The sequence below is a fragment of the Equus quagga genome, chromosome 13, assembly GCF_021613505.1.
Source record: "Equus quagga isolate Etosha38 chromosome 13, UCLA_HA_Equagga_1.0, whole genome shotgun sequence".
In the NCBI taxonomy this organism is placed as follows: domain Eukaryota; kingdom Metazoa; phylum Chordata; class Mammalia; order Perissodactyla; family Equidae; genus Equus; species Equus quagga.
This window is the reverse complement of record NC_060279.1, coordinates 62,587,801-62,600,934: the sequence shown is the minus strand read 5'-3', so window position 1 is coordinate 62,600,934 and position 13,134 is coordinate 62,587,801. Positions and strand designations below refer to the sequence as shown.

Here is a 13,134-nt window from a genome sequence, read left to right as displayed (position 1 = left end):
AAGTCCCCTAAATTGATATATAAATAGCCCCAAGGACCACCCTTCCACATCCCTCCCCATACTCTAACAGCTTCCCTTGAAATGGAGTCCCCAAAATGAAAATGGCTAACTCAGAAGGTTACCAAACTGCCTTCTAGAAAAGCTGTTCAGAGAGAACAAGCTGCTGACATTGGCAAGAACAGTTCCAGTGGTGTGGTGATGGACAGGCTCCAGCCCAAAACTCTGATTCAGGGGTTACAGCCCAGGACCAAGAAGGGCCTAGTATCCAACTTTGAGACACAATGGTTCTCAGGTTCATAGTGAACCAAGCAGAACAGATATACCTGCCCTCACCGCCCTTAACAGAAGAATTCCCTGCACACTGCACACACTGCCAAACCCAGGTCCCTCCACTGAAGCCAGATGTCCCTGTTAGAGGCCTGTGGCCGTGAGGAGTGGGTGGGTGGGACACTGCGGGTGGGAGCTGTGGCCCCACCTACCTTAATCATGTCATCCATGATGTGAACGTCAAAGCCTTCACAGTCACCACAGGGGCTCCGGATCCGCCACAGGTCCTGTGAGGAAGGTGCAGCCTTCACTGACACCCACCTGCCAAGGCACACAGACATCCATACCCACCCGGGGACACAAAAGTGTGGTGACAAGAGCAAGAAGGGTCAGTGAGGTCGGGCCAGGGGCTGTCCCAGTCCAAAACCTGAGATACATCTTGCTATTCCCACACACCTGGAAGAGACCCCCAAGGCTGAAGGAACTCAGAGACACCAAAGATCCAGGTTGGTTCTTCAAGTCTGCCAAGTGTCATAGGACCCCAGGTCCTCTCCTGCAAGGGGACAACCGGCCAGAGCTACCAGGCTGGGGGTTCTCACTCCCTGTCCATTCTGAACACCATTTCTTTGGGAAGAAATCTGTAAATCAGTTCTCAAGGCTCTGCGCCTATAAACAGTATGAGGACAATGGGAGGGAGGGGACCAGAAGCGCACTCAGGCCAGGCAGCTCTGCGTCCTCTGTCTCCTGGAGGTATGCGTGGATAAGTGTCATTCTCCACATTCCCTCTGTGGCCATGAAAACCAGAATTCATGTGGAAAACTGACCAGGTAAATAAATAACAGAAGAAATGTCCAGAAAATAAGTGATGGAGCCACTAAGCTGCCAATGGATAAAGCCATTCTTATCAGAGAAATATCAAACGAGGCTCCCCCTACACTTCAGGTTACAGCATTTCAAATCCTTTTAATAAAAAAGGCCTTTCCCAAAATGACTTTGTGACTGGTTCTGCTTTGATGAGAAAATTAAAATGAAGCTTTTCAAGTTTTTCTTACAAAAAGAAGCCGACTCTCCCGTCTCAAAACGCTTTTAACAACTGGAGCCTCAGCTCTTAATGAGAGCAGAGCAAGCCACACAGCATGTCTTCTGAAACTCTTAATTTATATTTTTTTAATTATTCTGATAAGACATAATTGTAAAATAACAAGACACAGCCATTTCCATTTCATATGCCAAATTACTGCATTTTTACAGAGGTAAGCCTCTTCTATTCAACCCTGCAGTGTTCTGATCCAAAAAAGCAGGGGCCCAAATCATTAAGACCTGACTTGCTCCATCTGCATACAAAGTCTTCAACAAAACAAGGTCCCCCCACCCATTCTGCAAAAACCTTTGGGTGGCCTACCCTGAACTCCACGACCAGAGCATACAGCGAGGCAGCCTGGGGCATCACCACAGCGCCGGGCCCTAGGTGCTGGTCCACCGCAGTCCGCACATACCAGAAGAACAGGTTGTGCCATGGCAGCAGGCTAGTGGTGAAGAACGGCTCCCCCAGGAGGAGAGAGACCTGGCGACCAGAGCAAGAAGCAGGACCAAGGCGTCAAAGGATTTGGCTGAAGAATGAAGAACAGGTCACAAGTTTCACAGGTACATGGAAGTAACTGGCCATTCATTCTTTCACTCACTCACTCAGTCAACAAACAATCATGCCAAGTCTGCACCTGCCCTTGAGGATACAAAGATGAGAAACAGACACAAGGCCTGCCCTCAGGAGTACAGAGTGGAAGAGCAAGGAGATGAGGCTGGGGGCTGTCCTCGTAGAGTGTGGTAAGCTCTGACAGAAGCAAGAAAGGGGCACACAGAGGGACCCCAGGGGTAAGGGCATCAGGAAGGGCTTCCAGGACAGCATCCTGTGAATCCCCACTCAAAGCTTTATCATGACAATTTATCCTCAGGTCTTGTCTAACTGTCTCCTTCACTAGGCTCTGAGCACCACAGAAGTGGGGGTGTTGGCAGCACAGTATCCCCAAAACCTAGCACAGTGCCTGGCCCGGAGCAGATGGTCAGTAAAGGTTTGCTGAGTGAATGAACAAATGCATGAACAGGGGTCAGAAAAGGAAAGGCGTGGGGCCCCCAGACAGAGGGACAGAAAGAGGCAAAAACATAGGTGTGAGTGAGAGTAAGGCCCTTTCAGGAACTCGTCAGATGAGGTGCAAGGAAAACGATAAAGGGTGAGGCCAGAGGGATGCAGAGGAGCCAGGACACCCAAAGGCAGCTGATGACAGGTTAAGGGGGCTGGACTCTGCCCTGGAGGCAAGAGGAGAGGGTCACTAAAAACTTTAATCAAGATTTCAAAATGAAAGGAATGCCTTTTAGAAAGATCCCTCTGACGACCACAAAGCATGTGGGGAGACCACCTGCAGGTGGAGCTGGGAACAGGAAGTGACTTGGGTGAGTACTGCAACAGTCTAGGCAAGGAGTGGGGACTCTGTGTAAAAGGAGGAGAGCAAGACATGGCAGATGCTAGGAGACAGACCATCCAGGGCTTGGCCCATACAGACGGGCACCAAGAGAAGGACTAGCCAGAGACGATACCTGGGTTTCTGGGTGAGACGAGAGAGACAGAAGGACACAATGAAGACAGAAAGTGCTTGGCCCTGAGTACTCCCTGCTTCCAAACAGGAGGAACAAGGCAAGAATGCCCACTCTCACCACCTCTATTTAATAGTGACCTGGAGTCTAGCCAGTGCACCTTATCAATGGCTTACAGAATTTAAATCTATCTTTAATCCTTACCTATAAGAAGAAAAAGGGCAACTTGTACGTGAATGTTCAAAGCAGTATCATTCATATTAGCCAACAAGTAAAAACAAGCCAAATGTTCATTAACTGACAAATGGATAAATAAAACGTGGTATATCCATACAACGGAATATTATTCAGCAGTAAAAAGAAATGAGAAAGTGACGTCAGCATCATGGCAGAGTGAGCTTCCCCAGTAATCTCTCCCCTCCAACATACAACGAAAAGGACATTCATACTCCAACAGAGAACATCCAAACACAACACAAAAAACGTCGGAGAGACCCACGCAGCCATATGATAGAGGGTGGAGAGGATGGAGTCCCCCTTGGAGGAGGTGGAATAGGGTAAGAGAAAACTTTGCTCCCTCCCCTAAAGACTGTGATCTGACACTGTGGGAGGTCTCCAAGAGGTAAAGAACGGAGGAGCAGACGTTCGTTCACAGGAACATCAAGGATTCCCAGTAGACCCTGGCAGCCTAGAGAGAAGTCCTCTACTGAGTTGAAAGCTTTTGCAGGGAGTGACCTTATCAAGGCAACACCCCAGGAGAGTAGACAGAGAGAGCAGAGAGAGAAAACCCTGAGAGCATGCAGGAGAAAGTGCCCCTCCACCCACCAACCCAGCGCCAGCTCCAGCACCTGGGATCTCCCAGAGGCAGAGGGCTCAGAATATGCAGCTTTTGACTCCACCCAGTGGTGATAGTAGGTAACTGCGAACAAATAGCACCAGCATGTGAAAAAAAGAGCCACTCCCTCTAGCAATATCAAACATTATATTAGCTCTCCAGACCACAGAGAAAATGACAAGTACTCAGAAATCAGTTCTGAGGACACAGAAGTATATAATCTACATGACAAAGAATTCAAAATAGGTATCATCAAAAAACTCGAGTTAAAAGAGAATGTAGAGAAACAATTCAACAAGTTCAGGAGCTACTTCACAAAAGAAATTGCAACTATAAAGAAGAATCAGTCAGAAATATTAGACATGAAAGACACAATGTAAGAAATAAACAAAATATGGATTTCCTGAACGTGTGAGCAGACATCATAGAGGAGCGTATCAGCATAATTGAAGATAGACATGTTGAAATGCTCCAGACAGAGGAGAGAGAACTAAGATTAAAAACAAATGAAGAAAGTCTCTGAGAAATATACGATTCAATTAGGAAACACAACATAAGAATTATAAGTATTCAAGAAGGAGAATGGAGCAGAAAGCTTGTTCAAGGAAATAAGAGCAGAGAACTTCCCAAACATAGGAAAGAAGATGGAAATCCATACGGAAGATGCTACCAGATCTCCTTAATATGTCAATGTAAAAAGACCTACTGCAAGGCATATAGTAATGAAACTGGCAAAAGTGAATAACAAACAAAGAATACTGAGGGCAGCAAGGCAGAAGAAAATAACCTACAAAGGAACTCCTATCAGGCTTTCAGTGGATTTCTCTGCAGAAACCTTACAGGCTAGGAGAGACTGGAATGACATATTCAAATCTTTGAAGGACAAAAAATTTCAGCCAAGAATACTCTATTGAGCGAAAATATCCTTGAGATATGATGGAGAAATAAAAGCTTTCCCAGACAAACATAAGCTAAGGAAGTTCGTAGCCACAAGACCTCCCCTACAAGAAATCCTCAAGAAGGCCCTCATACCAGGGGGAAAAAAAAGGGAGAAAGGGGTTACAAAGCACACAGTAAGGAGATAAATAAGTAGACAGAATCAGGGTAGGATAACAAATACTCAAGTCTAGCGTTAAAGACAAAGAGAAGGAAAACACCAAAAACAAAGATAACCTTGTCATTTTAACCGCAAACTCATAATACAAGATGGAATAAGATGTGAGAAAAACAACTTAGGAGGGGAAGAAGAAAGGGACTGAATTGGTTTAGTCTAAGGAAATAAGAGGCCATCAGACAAGGGACTATCTTATCCATGAGATTTTGAATACAAACCTCATAGTAACCACTAAATAAAAAAGCAGAACAGAAACAAATAATAAATAAGGAGAAAACAAAGAAACACAACAAAAAAAGTACATAATTAGATTGGTAGACCAAAATATACAGGATGAGAAACAAAGGAAATGCAGGAGAACCAGAAAACGAGTGACAAAGTGGCAGAATTAAGCCCTCATATATCGATAATCACCCTAAACGTAAATGGATTGAATTCTCCAATAAAAAGACACAGAGTGGTGAGATGGATGAAAGAACAAGACCCAACAATATGCTGCCTCCAGGAAACACATCTCAGCTCCAATGACAAACACAGGCTCAGAGTGAGGGGATGGAAGACGATACTCCAAGCTAATGGCAAACAAAAGAAAGCAGGTGTTGCCATACTCATATCAGACAAAGTAGACCTCAAGATAAGACAGGTAAAGAGAGAGAACAAGGGGCAGTATATAATGATCAAAGAGACATTCCATCAAGAAGAAATAACACTTGTAAATATCTATGCACTCAACACAGGAGCACCAAAGTACATGAAGTAACTATTAACAAACCTAAAAGAAGATATTAAGAATAACACAATAATAGTAGAGAACCTCAACACTCCACTCACATCAATAGATAGATCATCCAGACAGAAAATCAACAAGGAAACAGTGGAATTAAATGAAAAGCTAAAACAGTTGGACTTAATAGACATATATAGAACACTCCATCCAAAAACAGCAGAATACACATTCTTCTCAAGTGGGCATGGAACATTCTCAAGGATAGACCATGTGTTGGGAAACAAGGCAAGCCTCAATAAATCTAAGACTGAAATAATAAGAAGCACCTTTTCCAATCACAATGCTATAAAGCGAGAAATTAATTACAAGAGAAAAGCTGGGAAAGGGACAAAGATGGGGAGACTAAACAACATGCTATTGAACAAGCAATAGATCATTGAAGAAATTAAAGGAGAAATAAAAAAATATATGGAGACAAATGAAAATGAAAACATACCAACTCATATGGGATGCAGCAAAAGCTGTATTAAGAGGGAAACTCATTACAATGCAGGTTCACCTTAAGAAACAAGAAAAATCCCAAATAAGCAATCTCAAACTACACTTAATTGAATTAGAAGAAGAACAAACAAAGCCCAAAGTCAGCAGAAGGAGAGAAATAATAAAAATCAGAGCAGAAATAAATGTTAATGAAACAAAAAAGGCAGTAGAAAGGATCAACGAAACAAAGAGCTGGTTCTTTGAGAAGACAAATAAAATTGACAAACCTCTAGCCAGACTTACAAAGAACAAAAGAGAGAAAGATCAAATAAATAAAATTAGAAATGAAAGAGGAGAAATAACAACAGATAGCACAGAAATACAACAGATTATAAGAGAATACTATGAAAAACTATATGCCAACAAAATGGACAATCTAGAGGAAATGGATAAATTCTTAGACTCTTACAACCTCCCAAAGCTGAATCAAGAAGAAATAGAGAATCCGAACAGACCAATCACAGGTAAAGAGATTGAAACAGCAATCAAAAGCATCCCAAAGAATAAAACCCCAGGACCAGACGGCTTCCCTGGGGAATTCTACTGAACTTTCAGAGAGGATTTAATACCCATCCTTCTCAAGCTATTCCAAAAAATCAGGGAGGATGCAACACTTCCTAACACATTCTATGAGGCCAACATCATGCTGATACCAAAGCCTGACAAGGACAACACAAAAAAGGAAAACTACAGGCCAATATCGCTGATGAACATAGATGCAAAAATCGTCAACAAAATATTGACAACTCGAATACAGCAATACATCAAAAAGATCATACAGGGGCTGGCCCGGTGGCGCAGTGGTTAAGTGCACACATTCCACTTCAGCAGCCCGGGGTTCGCCGGTTCGGATCCCGGGTGCAGACATGGCACTGCTTGGCAAGTCATGCTGTGGTAGGCATCCCACATATGAACTAGAGGAAGATGGGCACAGATTTTAGCTCAGGGTCAGTCTTCGTCAGCAAAAAGAGGAGGATTGGCAGCAGTTAGCCCAGGGCCAATCTTCCTCAAAAAAAAAAAAAAAAAAAAGATGATACATCATGATCAAGTGGGATTCATACCAGGGACACAGGGATGGTTCAACATCTGCAAATCAATCAACATGACACACCACATCAACAAATTGAGGAATAAAAACCACATGATCATCTCGATAGATGCAGAGAAAGCATTCAACAAGATCCAACAGCCATTTATGGTAAAAACTCTGAACAAAATGGGGATAGAAGGAAAGTACCTCAACATAATAAAGGCCATATATGACAAACCCACAGCCAACATCATACTCAATGGGCAAAAACTGAGCGCCATCCCGCTGAGAACAGGAACAAGATGAGGATGCCCTCTATCACCACTCTTATTCAACATAGTACTGGAGGTTTTGGCCAGAGCAATTAGGCAAGAAAAAGGAATAAAAGGAATCCAAATAGGGAGAGAAGAAGTGAAACTCTCGTTGTTTGCAGACAACATGATCTTATGCATAGAAAATCCCAGGGGCTGGCCCGGTGGTGTGGCAGTTAAGTTCGCACGTTCTGCTTCGGTGGCCCGGGGTTCGCCGGTTCAGATCCTGGGAGCAGACATGGCACCACTTGGCACGCCATGCTGTGGTAGGCATCCCACATATAAAATGGAGTAAGATGGGCATGTATGTTAGCTCAGGGCCAGTCTTCCTCAGTGAAAAGAGGACCGGCAGCAGTTAGTATTAGCACAGGGCTAATCTTCCTTGAAAAAAAAAAAAGAAAACCCCAAAGAATCCATTGGAAAATTTTTAGCAATAATCAACAACTACAGCAAAGTTGCAGGATATAAAATCAACTCTATACTCTAATAACGAACTAACAGAAAAAGAACTCAAGAACACAATACCATTCACAATTGAAACAAAAAGGATAAAATACCTCAGGGTGAATTTAACTAAGGAAGTGAAACACCTATACAATGAAAACTACAAGGCTTTCCTGAAAGAAATGGATGATGACATAAAGAGATAGTAAGACATTCCATGCACATGGATTGGAAGAATAAACATAGTTAAAATGTCCATACTACCTAAAGCAATCTACAGATTCAACGCTATCCTAATCAGAATCCCAATGACATTCTTTACAGAAATAGAACAAAGAATCCTAAAATTCATATGGGGCAACAGAAGACCCCAAATTGCTAAAGGAATCCTGAGAAAAAACAACACAGCTGGAGGCATCACAATCCCTGACTTCAAAACATACTACAAAGCTACAGTAATCAAAACAGCATGGTACTGGTACAAAAACATGTGCACAGATCGATGGAACAGAATTGAAAGCCCAGATATAAAACCACACATCTATGGACAGCTTATCTTTGACAAAGGAGCTGAGGGCATACAATGGAGAAAAGAAAGTTTTTTCAACAAATGGTGCTGGGAAAACTGGAAAGCCACATGTAAAAGAATGAAAATCGACCATTCTTTTTCACCATTCACGAAAATAAACTCTAAATGGATCAAAGACCTAAAGGTAAGACCTGAAACCATAAGGCTTCTAGAGGAAAATGTAGGTAGTACACTCTTTGACCTCAGTATTAAAAGGATCTTTTCGGACACCATGTCTTCTCAGACAAGGGAAACAAGAGAAAGAATAAACAAATGGGACTTCATCAAACTAAAGAGCTTCTTCAAGGCAAAGGAAAACAGGATTGAAACAAAAAAACAACCCACTAATAAGGAAAAAATATTTGCAAGTCATATATCCGACAAAGGGTTAATCTCCATAATATATAAAGAAGTCATACAACTCAACTACAAAAAACCAAACAACCCGATCAAAAAATGGGCTGGAGACACGAACAGACATTTCTCCAAAGAAGATATACGGATGGCCAATAGGCACATGAAAAGATGCTCAGCATCACTGATCACCAGGGAAATGCAAATCAAAACTACACTAAGATATCACCTTACACCTGTTAGAATAGCAAAAATAAGCAAAACAAAAAGTAACAAGTGTTGGAGAGGTTGTGGAGAAAAAGTATCCCTCATACACTGCTGGTGGGAATGCAAACTGGTGCAGCCACTATGGAAAATAGTATGGAGATTTCTCAAAAAATAAAAAACAGAAATACCATGTGACCCAGCCATCCCACTACTGGATATCTATCCAAAGAGCTTGAAGTCAGCAATTCCAAAAGTCCCATGCACCCCAATGTTCATTGCAGCACTATTTACAATAGCTAAGACGTGGAAGCAACCTAAGTGCCCATCAACTGATGAGTGGATAAAGAAGATATGGTATACATATACAACGGAATACTACTCAGCCATAAAAAAGAATAAAATCGTCCCATTCACAACAACACGGATGGACCTTGAGGGAATTATGTTAAGTGAAATAAGCCAGATAGAGAAGGACAATCTCTGTATGACTCCACTCATATGAGGAAGTTAAACCTGTGGACAAAGAAAACAGATTAGTGGCTAGAGGGGAAAGGTGGGCTGGGGGGTGGGCACAAAGGGTGAAGGGGTGCACCTACAACACGACTCACAGACAATAATGCACAACTGAAATTTCACAAGATTGTAAACTATCATAAACTCAATAAAAATTAAGTTTAAAAAAAAAGGCATGGGAAAAAATGGGCAAAAGACTTGACTAGATATTTCACCAAATAAGACACAGGATATTTAAACAAGCACATGAAAAGGTGTTCAGCATCATCAATCATTAGGCAAATACAAACCAAAACTATGAGACATCATTACACCTACTAAAATGGCTACAACAAAAAAGAAAGACAATACCAAGTGGTGGTAAAGGCTTAGAGAAACTGGAACACTCCTACATTGCTGGTGGGGATGGTACGGCCACCTTGGACAACAGTTTAGCAGTTTCTTAAAAAGTTAAACAAAAATATAGTACAACCCAGCAATTCCAAGCCTAGGCATCTATCCAAGAGAACTGGAAACATATACCCTCGCAGAGACTTAGACATCAATGTTCACAGCAGCATTATTCACAGTAGCCAAAAACTGGAAACAATCCAAACATCCATTAACAGGTGAATAGTTAAACAAAATATGGCATATTCATCCCATGGAACTATTTAGCATTAAAAAGGAACAAAATACTGACACATTCTACAACATGGATGAACCTCAAAGACATGCCCAGCAAAAGAAGCCCGACACAAAAGACTATATATTGTATTATTCCACTTACATGAAATACCCAGAAAAGGCAAATTCATAGAGACAGAAACCAAATCAGTGGTTGCCTGGGGCTGGGGGCAGGGTGATAGAAAGGTTGTAAAACTAGATTGTATGATAGTTGTACAACTCCATAAATTTACTGAAAAAAATCACTGAATTATATACTTTAAATGGGTTAATTTTATGGTATCATCTCAATAAAGCTGTTAACAAAAATGCTGGCAAGGAAGATGACAGGTTCCAGCCTGAAAAGCCTGTGGGATATTTGAGGAAAGATATCTGGTTGGCAATCAGACATATGAGATTTGAAGGCCCAGCTTTGATGGTCATGGATTCCTGAATGGGAAGGGAGGTGATGACCTGGAGAAGAGAAACAGACGGAGAAGAGAGGATGGACAGGGAGAGAGGTCCAAGAAACATCCCTAGGGAAGGATCGAGTGAAGGAAGAGAAACCCAGGAAGGACTGAGAAGGAGCAGCCAGAATGATAAGAGGAAAATCTGGACAGTCTCTTGAGAATCTAAAGAGAACTGTGTTGAAGAGGGAGAGGTCCCTGGGTGGTAAGGGTCCAGGGGGACAATGAGATGACGTGGCAGGGAGACGACGTTAGTAACTAAGAGGTTACTAAGAGGTGGGAGCTGCTTCGGAGGCCCACACTGAGACTGAAGACCGACTGCGGCGGGGGAAGGACACAGGAAGGTGAAGCGAAGGCAGCAGGGCTGTCTGTGAGAGGACACGACAGGCTGCTGTCAACCCCAGCAGAGCCGTTCTGCCCTCCCCTGAAGGAGCAGAGATTAGGCAGAGTTCAGAGTAGTTCAAGTGCGTGTTCATCGGGCATCGCTGCAAACCCTCACCACACCCTCAACAGTGGCGAGTTCTTAGCTGGTGGGTGACACAGGGGCCTCACAGTGAGACCCGGAGAGAGTCGGGGAGCTTGGGCCACTCAGTGCTGTGCTGTCCAGGGCAAATGCAGGCCTCTCGCGACTCACCTTTTTACCCTCCAAGTCTGCAGATGTTAATAATTCAGGCCGTTTCTCTATTATATTAATTTTATCTTCCAAGTGGTTAGCCTTGAAGATCTTAGAGAGAAAACAATAAAAGCATTGCTTTTGTCCAGGAAAAAACACCTCCAAGTTGCGCTATCTGTTTGTAGTTTTCTGGCCAAATGTTCTGGAGCACTACTTTTATCTGCTTTGTGGAAATTCTCCCCTCCAGGGGCATCCAATAGACCAAGGATGAGATCACTAGCAAAATGTAACAGCAAAAGAAATTTCTCTTGTAGGCCCATCAGCAGGACTTAGCAATAGGCTTGTAGTTCTGGTGGAGGTGGGTTATCCTTCAGAGAAGAAATCAAAACCAATCACTGGCCAGGAGGAGAAATACCACCATGGAACCAACCAGTCAGGTCAGCCTGTGAGCAGTGACTCCCTGGGTGCTGATGTCCCAGAAATAAATCATAAATTCAGTTCTATCAAAACAAAGATTTTAGTTTAGTTTTATGTGAAGTGAAAAGAAAAGCCTACACCTTCAGCCACAAAAAACAAGAGTCTACACATTTGCTGCTATTCAATGACAGCCCCAGAAGACTTCCAGGCCAGCTCTCAGTGTGGGAGCAACGAGAACTCTCACTGGCAGCTGCTACTTCTCCCAGTTCCCTTGGCACCAACACTGCTTCAGAGCAATCAATCCCAGACTCAGGAAGGCAGGCCCCACAGGTCCCCTCATTATTTCAGTAACAAGAATTATCACTTACTTTTTTCATCAGTCTATGAGAAGCTGCTGAACTCTCTATTGTAAATACCTAAAGAAAATACCATGCTATTAGTTGTAGGAGATTCACTTAAGAGAGAAAGAAATTAAAGATTAAAATGCAACAAAGTCATTCCAATGCAGAGGCTGCCACTTAACCAACTCTACCTGTCTTATTACCCACTGGGACAGCACTGACATTCTGCACTGCCCCTGGTGAGGTGGCAGACTCAGACACCGGAGCTGCAGCTACAGCCTGACTCCTGCCTGCCCACAGAGGCAATACACCCCTAAGCCCCTGAACCAAGCACGCCACACACACGGCAGCCGCACTTGCAAAGAACTTTAGTCCCAAAACTGAGCACCCAAACCACACAACACCCTAAGTCAAGAGCTGCCCATAGGAAGCTGAAGAAGGCACATGTCCACTACCTGCTCTGCCCCAAGATGATGCGCCAGCATGGAGAGTAGGCTGCCGTCACTGACACACAGGCAGACACTGTCTGATTTCAGCACCTGCAGGAAAAGAGCAACCTCAGCACCGGTTTTCTTACAATCTGTCAAGAAATTCTTGTTGGCAAACTGATAGAAACACTTCCCTTCTCCTGACCCCACTAACTCACTCCAATCATTCAGTCTGATGTCCTCCTCACTCCACGCCCGCCATGACCCGGCTGGATCTTTGTGCCCCCACACCAGTTATACTTGCCTCCCAGGCCCAAGTGGCAATAGCCCCCACCTTCCAACACATCCACCTCACTCACCTCTCCCCACTCAGACCCCAGTGTCAGGAAAGACCGTCCTCTAGCTGTTCTAGAAGGCCCAGCTGAAGACCTGCCCCATGTGCCTGAGGCCACCTCCTCCCAGTCCGTGGCGACAGGCCTCTTCCCTGTCTAGTCACAGCACGAACAGCTGTGGGCCTGTCAAGTGACTCGCCAAAGACAGGGATGCATTTCTGGGTCATAGATCCCTCCAAGAGAAACCTAGGACAGTTGGGATCCTCCTTCCCCCCAAAACGCATGCACGTGCATACATGCACCCATATTTCTGCATATAACTCCAAGGGGTCCAAGAGTCCCCCCTCCAAACCCTGTGTGTGGTCCCCAGGCCGAGAGACACCTGCCATAGG

General features: G+C 43.7%; 1 protein-coding gene across 3 annotated transcripts in view; it reads right to left on the bottom strand.

The window, feature by feature from the left end:
- PRMT7 (protein arginine methyltransferase 7) overlaps positions 1-13,134 on the bottom strand; it is a 48,169-nt gene that overhangs the window by 3,290 nt on the left and 31,745 nt on the right. For 2 of the 3 annotated variants that reach the window (XM_046680919.1, XM_046680918.1), the window contains exons 11-15: positions 12,438-12,521; positions 12,010-12,057; positions 11,246-11,335; positions 1,670-1,831; positions 480-554 (exon numbers count right to left, since the gene is read on the bottom strand). In XM_046680919.1, coding sequence (XP_046536875.1) covers positions 480-554; positions 1,670-1,831; positions 11,246-11,335; positions 12,010-12,057; positions 12,438-12,521 — 459 coding nt within the window. The remainder of the gene's footprint in view (positions 1-479; positions 555-1,669; positions 1,832-11,245; positions 11,336-12,009; positions 12,058-12,437; positions 12,522-13,134) is intronic. The other variant, XM_046680920.1, reaches the window with a different exon arrangement.